The sequence below is a fragment of the Tupaia chinensis genome, unplaced genomic scaffold, assembly GCF_000334495.1.
Source record: "Tupaia chinensis unplaced genomic scaffold, TupChi_1.0 Scaffold142854_1, whole genome shotgun sequence".
Taxonomy (NCBI): domain Eukaryota; kingdom Metazoa; phylum Chordata; class Mammalia; order Scandentia; family Tupaiidae; genus Tupaia; species Tupaia belangeri.
In genome coordinates this window covers 405,729-416,273 of record NW_006202699.1, presented here as the reverse complement: position 1 = coordinate 416,273, position 10,545 = coordinate 405,729, and the positions used below count along the sequence as shown (strand labels likewise).

At 61.6% G+C, this 10,545-nt stretch overlaps 1 protein-coding gene across 10 annotated transcripts in view; it reads left to right on the top strand.

The window, feature by feature from the left end:
• PRXL2A (peroxiredoxin like 2A) overlaps positions 1–10,093 on the top strand; it is a 19,734-nt gene extending 9,641 nt beyond the window's left edge. For 5 of the 10 annotated variants that reach the window (XM_006163739.1, XM_006163737.2, XM_006163738.1 and 2 more), the window contains 5 exons: positions 1,111–1,273; positions 3,046–3,137; positions 5,677–5,817; positions 6,372–6,536; positions 9,459–10,093. In XM_006163739.1, coding sequence (XP_006163801.1) covers positions 1,129–1,273; positions 3,046–3,137; positions 5,677–5,817; positions 6,372–6,536; positions 9,459–9,572 — 657 coding nt within the window. In that variant the 5' untranslated portion in view covers positions 1,111–1,128 and the 3' untranslated portion in view covers positions 9,573–10,093. Of the gene's footprint in view, positions 1–1,093; positions 1,274–3,045; positions 3,138–5,676; positions 5,818–6,371; positions 6,537–9,458 lie in introns of all 10 variants that reach the window. The other 5 variants (XM_006163732.1, XM_014582219.2, XM_006163733.1 and 2 more) reach the window with 1 other exon arrangement.
• Positions 10,094–10,545: the final 452 nt, after the last annotated feature.

Genomic DNA, 10,545 nt, shown 5'->3' with positions numbered 1-10,545 from the left:
TCCCTATGGTTGTCCGGACGGCCCCTCCCATGGCCTGTCCCCAGCTGAGTCCCACAGGAGCCGAGCAGAGGCCAGGTGGGCCGAGGTTCACTGGGCCACACCCCAGGCCACTCCCTGGCACCTAAGCCTCGGCTTAGGCTGGACCCAGGAGGATGGCCCAGGGCACTTTGGCTCGAGGAAGTGCCAGGGCGAGACAAGCACGTGGGCGTCAGGAGAGAAGCCTGAAGGAGGCAGCCGCATTGTTGTTCCCGAAGCTCCCAGGGGGTGGGGGGTGCGGCAGGGAGCCTGACGGGTTCTCACAGGCCCACCGGAGCGCCACGCTGTGCAGACGTGCTGCGCCCAGCTCGAGTACATGGTGCGCTCTGCGACACGCCTGTCCCCACAGCACACGGGCAGCAGAGGTACCTGGCTGTGCTCCTGGGGAGGCGGGGCAGGGCCTGCCAGGAGCCCTCCGGGTCCCGGGCTCTCCTTGGCAACTGCTGCCTTGTTTTGTGCTTTGCTTTGTTTCTGCCGTGAGCCGGCTCCTTTCTGTGACTGAGAGCAGACTGCCGCCTGCTTGGGCATGGCCCTGTGCACACTGCGAGGGGCTCGGGCAGGGCTCGGCTCGGCTCGTGTTTCCGGGAGGTTCTCTGACTAAGGAAGAAGTAAGGGCGAAGCAGAGCACTTCGATTCTGTCCTGGGTGTCCTGGTCACGGGGGAGGAAGCCGCCCACTTCGGAGGCCACACTGAGCCCCTGGACTGAGGGAGCCTCAGACCTGGGAGGTGGGGGTCTGTGGCCAGGGCCCCACCACGGGGGCGTAGCCTTGGGCATGCGGGAAAGGGACAGCAGGAGATGGCAGCACTTCTCTTCGGTCCCTCCTGACTCCTTGGTGAGCCCTGGGCATGACCTCCATGTGTCTGCCGTCCTCGAGGCCTGGTACAGCAGGTCCCGGAGCCCTCCCCACTTCCTCTCTGACCTGCTGCCGCTCCTGCCCGGCCTCCCGGCCTCCTGGCCTTCTCGCCTCTCTCTTGGCTGCCACACCAGAGCCTGCACAGGGTCAGACTCCAGCTGTCCTCCAGGAGCAATAACATCTTCCTTCCTCTCAATCTCCAGAAATGTCTCTCCCCCAGGACCCGAGCCTCTTCGCCATGGGAGTGTGGTCGGTCGGCGCTGGGGCCCTGGGCGCGGCAGCCGTGGCTCTGTTTCTGGCCAACACGGACATGTTCCTGTCCAAGCCCCAGAGAGCATCACTGGACTACCTGGAGGACATCGACCTGAAGACGCTGGGGAAGGGTAAGCCGTGGCCCTACCTGCCCTGAGGTGTCACTCACTCTGTTCTTCCTGAAGTAGCTCTTTTTTTTTTTTCATTGAAAGGCAGTATAACATCATCAGGAAGTGTGTGCTGGCAGGTCTGCAGTTGCCCGCGGTGCTCCCAGATCCGTCCACCTCTGGCCTTGCTGACCTCGAGCACCCACTCCCTCTGCTGTTTCCCCTAAAATGGGCCCGCTGCACTGTGTATCCGGCTGCCCACTGCCACCCGCCCAGCCTCCCAGGGGGTGCCGAGGAACGCCAGGCTGTGGGATCGGCCAAGAAAGGGTTTCCTGAGCGAGCACACACAGGGACGCTTTCCACAGTCCTTCCCTGCTCAGTGAGACCTGGCGCACAGTAGGGGTGCACCATGGCAGCAAGCTCCTCCCTGCTCCCAGCATGCTCACCTCCCCGTCTGTGACACTGCAGCCGCGGGGAGCTCCTGGCCATGTGGGAACACTCGGCCTCTGCCTCTTCTCGGGGACCCACAGGGACTCGACGTGGGCAGCTAGGGCTCCAGCCCTGCACAGCAGCTCCCTCCCCACGGGGCATGTGAGGGCTGGCTGGGCAGCTGGCAAGGGAGCATGCCCTCGGGGCACCCTGAGGGCCGGCCCAGGTCAGCCCTGTTGGAAGCCTGTGGAGGCTGCAGAACTTGGCTGTGTGGCATGACCCCCTGTGGGGACCCAAGGCCTGGTCGTTGCCTTTCAACCCAGGGCTTCCCAGTCTCTTTCGAGGCAGCTCCTCCTGCCCCCTCCCCCCTTTTCTACAGAACACCCCATGGGGACGCGGCTCTCTGGAAAGACTATGTTCAGACTCGGAGCCCGCGCGACGGTGCCATCAGGCCCCAGGCCCATCGCTTGTGCTCCCGCCGCCTGGGGGGGCAGTTCCCGGGGATCGGTGCTCACATAGGTGCTGTGGCAGAAAGGAAGGGCTGCCCGGCACGGCCAGGGTCACGCTCGGCCTGGCCTCAGGGCTGAGTCCACACCATGGTCGGACTCGCGGCAGCGTGTCCCGTCAGGCGCCGTCTGAGTCTCCTCTTCAGTAACACCACCGTTGGTGGGCAGTGCCCCCAGGTTACAGAGGCCATGTCACACGTGTGCCCTGGTTCTGCACCGAGTGGAGGCTTGTGCTACCATAAAGTCGGAAAGGGCCCCAGCAGCCATTGGAAGTCGGGGACCACGTTTAAACTCATTCTTATAGAAGTCCTATCAGCCTAATTCCTTCTGACATGTCACTAAGAACGGGGCTGTCTTGGGGGCTGGCCGGTGGCATGGTGGTTAAGGGCGCTGACTCCCACATGGCCGACTGATCGAAGTCCTGGGCCTGGCAGCTTACTTTCTCACTCTCTCTCCCTCCCTCTCTCACTGTCTTGCTTTCTCATTCTGTCCCTCTCTAGTCAGATTAAAATAAGTAAATAAAAGAATCAAGTTAAATTTAAAAATTCTTTAAAAAAAAAAGAATGGGGTTCTTCTGTTTTGGGTCAAGCAGTTGTGGCAGTTTCTGCCCGAAGCAGTCCGTGTTTGACGATCCCACAATCAAGCCAATTGTCAGTTTTCCAGAAAGGCCCCTGTTGGGAGTGTTTGTGTTCAAAGTGGGTTTGGGGACCTTCTGGGCTTGCAGGAGGACCTGTAAGGCTGCCAGCTTCCTCGGGAAGACCAACATCTGCGTTTCCTGCGGCCGGGGCTGCCTGCACCGGGCTGGGCGTGAGCAGCCTTGGCCCGCGGGAGGAGACACCAGCCCCTCTTGTCATCCCGCAGAACCGAGGACCTTCAAAGCGAAGGAGCTGTGGGGGGAGCGTGGCGCGGTGATCATGGCTGTGCGCAGACCTGGCTGCTTCCTGTGCCGCGAGGTGAGTGTGACTGCAGACGTCCGGGCACGTCCAGCCCTGGCCCCGGCCTCCCCGGCCTGCTCTGCTCCTTCCTCCCTCTGGCATTTCCTGTAACTCACACTGTTTCGTCTCCTGCGGGGGAGACCACACGCCCACTTTCCTTGGGGACTTGGCCTCTGCCCCAGCTTGTGTGTGCGTGCCTCTGCCCCAGCTTGTGTGTGTGCGTGTCAGGGACCCCCTCCATCGGGGGACATCCCAAGCAGCACCTGCGCCTTATGGCAGCGCCACCTTCACACATAAGTCGGGGTGTGCTGTGGGTCTGCCTTAGGGTGGAGCTGGGGGTGGGCACTCTTGGGGTCACCCTGCAGAACAGACCTGCAACTGCTCCTCGGAGACCCACCTGGAGTCCCTCTGGGCTGCCGAGAGCCCCCAGTGGCCGCTCTGAGTGCCTGCAGCATCCCCCTAACTCGGGGGTTTCAGTCCATGTGGGTAGCTGGCTGAGGGCACTGTGAGAGCTGGAATGCACTGAAGGTCTCCAGGACGCCGTGGCCATCGGTTCCAGTGGGGGACTGTGTGCTGGGGAGGCAGGGCCCCCACTGTGGGAGCAGAGTGCTGGACTCAGAGGGACATTACAGTGCCTGGCTCCAGCTTCGTCACCGTATAGACAGGCGGTGAGGCCCAGCTAGAATGGGTCGCTGACCAGTCTGTGGTTGCATGGCCATCGGGTAGCAGAAGACCCAGGTTCTGGATCAGCGCCGTGTGGAGGAGTTGGAGGGACGGCGGGGCTTGGGCAGCTGTGCTGCAGGGAGTGGCCAGTTCAGGTTGCCCCTGGCCCTGTGTCTGCCCTTTTCTGGCCACAGGTGTTTCCCTCCAGCCTTTCGGGCCTTTCCCCAGCCTCTGCCCTGTGGGAATCCAGGTGCATTGCTGGAAGCATGGTGCCGGCGCCTCGCCTCAGGGTGGGGACTGCCTGCTGTCCTGTCTGGTCCCATCAGCGGAGCCTTGGAAAGAGAGCCTGTTCTCAGTCCCACCTGACAGGTGGTGAATGCAGGCATGTGTGTGCACTCTCTGCTGTCGATAGATGACCATGGTGGCTCTAGGCCACACAAGCTTTGCCCACAGTCCTGGAGGCTGGAATGGACTCTGGTTGTCGTCTTCAGAGGCCAAAAGAGAGGACCCACTGTTTTGCCTCTTCCAGCTTCTGAGGCCCTGTGCCCCTTGTCACGTGGGCCTCTCTTTCTTAATTGCCAGAGAGAAGGCAAGCCCACAGACGGGTGGCCGTGCAGCCCCTCTCCGCTTCTCTATCCCATGGGGACTTGGGGTGCACTCCACACACGCCTGGTGCTATGCAAGCCCGCAGCCGAGCCCTGAGTCAGGTGGGCCACGTGGGCTCTGGCCCCTGCACCACTGGCCCACGGGCCTGGCCCTGAAATATGCAGAAGTTGGTCGTTTCGTTAGCTATCTCTTTTCTCACCCTAGAAAGAAATGAAATGCAAATGGACATGCCACTCACAGGGGTGCACACATGTGGACATGCTCCTCACACATGGCATTGCACACATAATGCACTCACCACTGCAGTGGTCTACATACATGAACACGCTCCTCATGCACGGTGGTGCACATGCATGAATGCGCTCCTCACACATGGCAGTGCACATGTGTGGACATGCTTGCCACCTGCAGGGGTGCACGTGTGTTGGCCTGTGGGCTACAGTTAAGAGGATTTCCTGTGGGTAACTTAATCCTGACACCGGCTGGGACAGGTGTGTGCCCTCTGTGCTGCGGCCTTGCCCTCGGCCTGTGCTTTGTTTACCCTCCAGCACACGGAGGGTGAGGGCTGAGGTGTCCACACCTCACAGCTCAGCCACACTCTCCCCGTCCACCTCATCCCTCTCCACCTACAGTTAGCGGCGTCTGTGTTTCCAGCCATGTTCCAGCCATGTTCTAGGCATGAATCAGGTTGGCCTCCCAAGAAATGGGGACATACTTTCTGGACGGCATTTGGGATCTTAGGTGATGGCATTCAGTGGGCAGTAGCACGCAGACTTGGGACAGAGAAGGTCGCCAGGAGAGGGGACAGGCTGTGCGTGGAGGAGTGGGGCTCCCCACCAGGCTGCGCTAGTGGGGATATCTCTCAGGGCAGAGACACCTTCCCAGAGGGTAGGGCTTGGGCTGGAAAGAGGGAGGGCTGAGGGGGTGCTGAGCGGAACATGGAGGCAGCTGTCCCCACAGCCCAAGGGGCTCGTGGGTGGGCTCGGGGAGGGGCGGGAGAGAAGGGCTGGCTCTGCGTGACTGAGCTCAGGTGCAGCCCGTCGCAGCTGTGCCCAGCCATGCTCAAGACTCCTTCGCCTCTCCTTGCACCATGGAGGACACAGGTGGCCTGGGCTGAGCAGGGACCTGTGGCGCTGTGCCAAGACCGAGTCGCCACCGGGGCAGGCATTGCCAAGCAGCGCACGGTGACTTGATTGTGCTCAGCTCCAGTGTGCTCAGGCCTGAGGGGAAGAGCAGTGTGTGCTGGCCACAGAGTGCAGGATCTGTGTCCCTGACCTCTCCTCTGCAGGAGGCTGCAGACCTGTCCTCCCTGAAGCCCAAGCTGGATGAGCTGGGTGTCCCCCTGTACGCGGTGGTGAAGGAGCAGATTGGGACCGAGCTGCAGGACTTCCAGCCTTACTTCAAAGGGGAGATCTTTCTGGATGAGAAGGTACGTGTCCAGTGAGCTGGCCAGGCATGCGGCGGGTGCAGAGGTCGCATCTCAGCTGTGCAGAGGTCGCGGCCAGGTCTGCGTGGCCTATACGTGGAGGCCGCCCTGCCTTCAGCCGGCCTGAGCTGGCAGGGTGCTCTCACTCTGCAGAGCACGGCGACGCTCACCATCCCTCCTGCCCTTGGTCGAGTCCTTCGTGGGGTCAGGAAAGAGCCAAACCCCATCAGGTCACCCCACCATCAGAAGGGCCCTCACACAAGCCCGTCCCTTACCTCATGGCAGCCGTGTGCCCACCCCTGCAGAGCGTGGCAGGTCCCACCCTGTGCCCTGTCAGGGACGAGAATGGAAGAGACTCAGAGTGGACGCCCAGAGCTCACCTGCGTCCCACAGCCAGGCTGCTGTCGGCTCGGCCCCTCTGTTCCCGGCAGTTGAGGGTGGCCCTGGGGGAGCTGTGTACGTGCACCCCAGGGACCACGGGCTGTACTTTCTGCCTGAGAACCGACACCATGGAGGGCAAGCACGCAGCCGCTCACGTGGGCCCCTCTTGCTTGTAGAAGAAGTTCTACGGCCCACAGAGGCGGAAGATGATGCTCATGGGCTTTGTCCGTCTGGGCGTATGGTCCAACTTCTTCCGGGCCCGCAGCGGGGGCTTCTCCGGAAACCTGGAAGGCGAAGGCTTCATCCTCGGGGGCGTTTTCGTGGTGGGATCAGGAAAGCAGGTAAACCCTGGCGTTTGCTTTAGTGGGCGAGGCCCAGACCAGTCTTGGGTGCCATCGCCTGTGCAGGTCGCTCAGGCTGTCCAGAAAACCAGTGAGCACGGGGGTCGGGGACCAACTGCCGCCCCTGCTCCTCTGGTGCTGGGCCTCGCTGTCCAGCTCCTGTTCGAGTCCAGGCTGGAGAGGGTAAGGCAGCACTTCCCAGCTGGCACGGGGTGGCCCTGCAAGGGCGGAGCAGGAGCACCAGGCCGTCTCTGGCCCCCTGGACTCTCTGACTCCACTGGCTGGCCAGAAAGCAGGGGCTGGCTGTGTTTACGAACTTGCTCCCCTTGGGTGTGTCCAGTCCCGTGGGTGGTGACTGAGGACAGGGAGGCGGGAAGGAATGGGTCGAACCTGGCGGGAGTGTGGCAGGCATGGGGTCTGGTGTTGCACTGCCCCAGAGGCAGAACTGCAGATGAGCCCTTGTGGGCTGCGGGGCGGATGTCCAGGGGTGGCTTGGGGACACCAGGAGGAAAGGAGAGGCAGGGTCTCCCAGGGCCCAATAGGTGGGGACTGTGGGCAGCCTGAGTGTGGGGACTCCTGCCCCCCAGGACAGAGCCAGCAGGGCCTGGGGTGTGCTGGGAGAAATGGGGCTGACAGGACGCAGGCCTGGGAGGACCTGGAGACACCAGGTCCACCTGCCGACCTTGGGGGACATGAGCACCTGGAAAGGTGACAATCACATACTCTTCCCAACCGGGGAGGAGTGGAAGGGGGAAGAGGCCAGCCTGTGGTCTGGTCATAAGGGGGGCTGGACCCACATGGCTGCCCATGGTTCGAACCCCAGTCCTGGCAGCGTAAAAGGCACGCGTGTGCATGCGTGCCTTCAGTCCTGGCTGCGGCGTGCTGCGCTCCCCGGGCGTGCTCGTCCTCTGACAGCTGGCAGAGGAGGCGGGGAAGCGCCTGCGTCCTGAGCTGCACTCCCCACGTGCACCTCCTCCCTGCCTCAGTGGGTGCTCGTGCCGGGCTGGGTGAGAACTGAGCGCCAAGTGGTGTCGGTCTGGCACAGACCTCCGCTGATTTTCTGGTAAACAGAGCCGGTGGTGTGTAGCGGCCAGCCGCCAGCAAGTGCCCGCCTGTCCGGTGTGCCTGTGTGGCTCCACCGCCAGCCCAGGGCGCTGGGACTTCCATTCCCATCTGTGTGTGCAGGAATGGGCCCAGAGACTTGGACGAAGCCAGCTGAGGGCACACCGTAGTAACTGCACAGAAACCCGAAACTCAGGCCGCCCTCCGCCCTGTTCAGGCCCTCACTTGAGAGGTGGTTCCAGACCCCGCCCTGGTACTCTGGCTCACAGACGGCTGTGTCTGCACAGGGCTGCCCCCTTTGCCCACTCACCCTGGGGGCTCCTCCCTTCCCTCCCTGCCGTCCTGTGGCCTCTAGGGCAGGGCTTGGCCACTCGCAGCCTTTTCTTACCTGGCAGTGACTCACTGGGGCCCTGGGCCTGGCTGGCTGCTCCTGGCGTTGCTGGGTGTTTGACTCTGTGGGTGCTCCCTGGGACCCTGGGCCGGCCACTGTGGACAACCTGACACTTCCTGGGCGTGGAGCTCCCGCTCCTGCTGTTGGCACTCCCCAGAGCCCCTCAGCAAGGGTGACCTAAAGCATGCTTGTGCTGAAGCTCAGTGTCATGTGTTGCAGAGTTCGGGGACAGTGAGGCACGGAAGGCGGGAACAGGCTGGGACGGGCTGCGGCTGCAGCTCTGCCTCGGTTTAGAGTGTGGTGTCTCGTCAGTTAGGCGTCCTTGGCACTCCTGAGGCATCACGGACGTCTCCTGGCACGCCCCACGGGGTTCTCCCTGTCACGTGACGCCTCGTTTCTTCATCTGCTCCCCTGGGGTCACTGCGGAACGGGGCGCCCTGTGTGTCGAAGTCTGTCTAAACGACGCCAGGTTCACGGGCCGCTCCTTGCTCACTGGCGTCCCCAGGTGTAGCAGGGCTGCGAGCTCTTCAGTGGTCCTTGCTGATTTCAAACACGGTGTCCTGTCGTCCTCACCACGGTAAGGCAGCGGTTCCTGTCAGAGGGCGTGAGCACTTACCGAGACAGACAGACAGAAAAGGGGCGAGGTCACGGCGCAACCCCTTCTCCACTTCCCCAACCTGTCCAGATTTGGGGCAACACAGGTGTCGGTGTGTTGTTTAAGCCACGGAGGCCCCGTCAGGTGCGGCTCCCCTACCCAGGGCTACAGGCCAGCCGCCTGTGTGCATGCATCTCGCTCCGCAGCGCAGAACGCGCGTGGTGTCTGCATTCTCGGAAGGTCGTGGAGCAGAGGGTCGCCCTTTTCTGAAGCTCTTAGAGCCCAAGTCTGACCTCTGAGCCCCACAGCTGTTATTAGGCTCTGGGTTCCCTCATGGTCCCCTCTGCTGGGACGCCCTCTCAGCCAGGCCTGCCAGCTGGTACCACTCACCTTCTGTGCTTATTTTTTTAGGTTTTTGCTGTAGGGAGTGTGCACTTGTCAGAGACAGAGATCGAGAGGAAAAGGGAGAAGCCGCCCTCCAGGGGGCATGGCCACACCACAGTCCCTTCTCCTCTGTTCTCCTGAGTCTGGGCATGCATACGCATGCACCGGGCATGAACTTTGAGCTGCTGGGTCCAGGACTTGAACCACATGGGCCCTGTGGGAGCACAGCACTTAGCCATACGCTACTTGCTGGCCCACACGGGAAGACTTTGCTGACCTCCCACGCATCACCCGCACACCTGCCTTTCTGAGCCGAGTGCTGCCCGCCTCTCCCCTGCCCGGCGCCCCCAAGACAACAGCGCGTGGGCAGGTGTCCGCTGGGGGACCCGTGTTCTCGGCTCCAGTGACCGGGCTTGGCGGGAAGCAGGTGCTGGCATCCGTCCGTCCTTCCAGAGGCTGAGTCAGGACAAGCACCTCTGTTCCCTTTCAGGGCGTTCTTCTCGAGCACCGAGAGAAAGAATTTGGAGACAAAGTGAACCTGCTTGCTGTCCTGGAAGCTGCTAGGAAGATCAGACCACAGGCTTCGGCCTTGGAGGGGAACTGATGCCATGAAACTATCCCGTGCAGGGGTAGCTGGGCCGCCCGCCTGTGCCTCCCAGGAGCCAGAATCCCTCATGCCACATCCTCATTGTGGACCAGGGCTTCTCGCTGCCCCACTCCGCTCAGGCCAGGAACAGGCCCAAGAGCACAGCCCACGCGAGACCGCGGCAGTGAGGACGCTGAGGGCTACTCAGACCTCACCCTGGAGACGCTCCCAGCTGACCACGACCTCTGTAGGCTGTGCGCTATCGGGAGATTTCTTAATTCTGTGTCTTCAAAAATCCAGGAAAAGTCTGTCGGTCATTGACTTGAGGATAAGACAGTACGAGGTTTTGTCTCGCGTGTTCCTAATGACTGGTACCTAATGTTTAAGCAATGCTCACATAGAGAAACTGTGCTGAGACAGTGTGATAAAGGTAAGTTATAAAGAGAAGCCTCGTCTCGCTGTCTTCCATTCTAACTGCGAGATTTGTTTTTCTAGAAATGATCACCCCTGGCTCTAATAAAATGCTGCATTGGAAATCACTTCGTGCCCACGCTTTCCTGGTAAAACTTATAAAAACAGTTGCTATGACGACTGAAATGAAAAGCTCAGCGTTCTCCGTGAGTGCAGGGTCACGGGGGAGCATGGCGGTCCCTCGGGTTCCAGGGACCTACGAGGCCGGAAACGACGGGAAGCTTCCTCCCGACGCAGCTGTCAGTGGCCTTGCTACTTTCCCTGGAGGAGCGACCGGCGTTGAAGCCTGGCAGCTGCTTTCCTGTGGCCTTTTGGCCTCATCGGGGAAATGTGTATGAGAAGGGACGTAGGGTGAGACGTAGCGTAATTACTTATGTGAGACCAACAAGAGCCCCTGGCAGGCGGCATGGCAGGAAGGGGTGCACGTCAGGAGAAGAGTATTTACTCAGGTAGGAGGAAGGGGGGGACCCTGCCAAGACCCAGCTGGGGCCGGCCCGGTGCGCCTGCCGCCGGTCCTTCT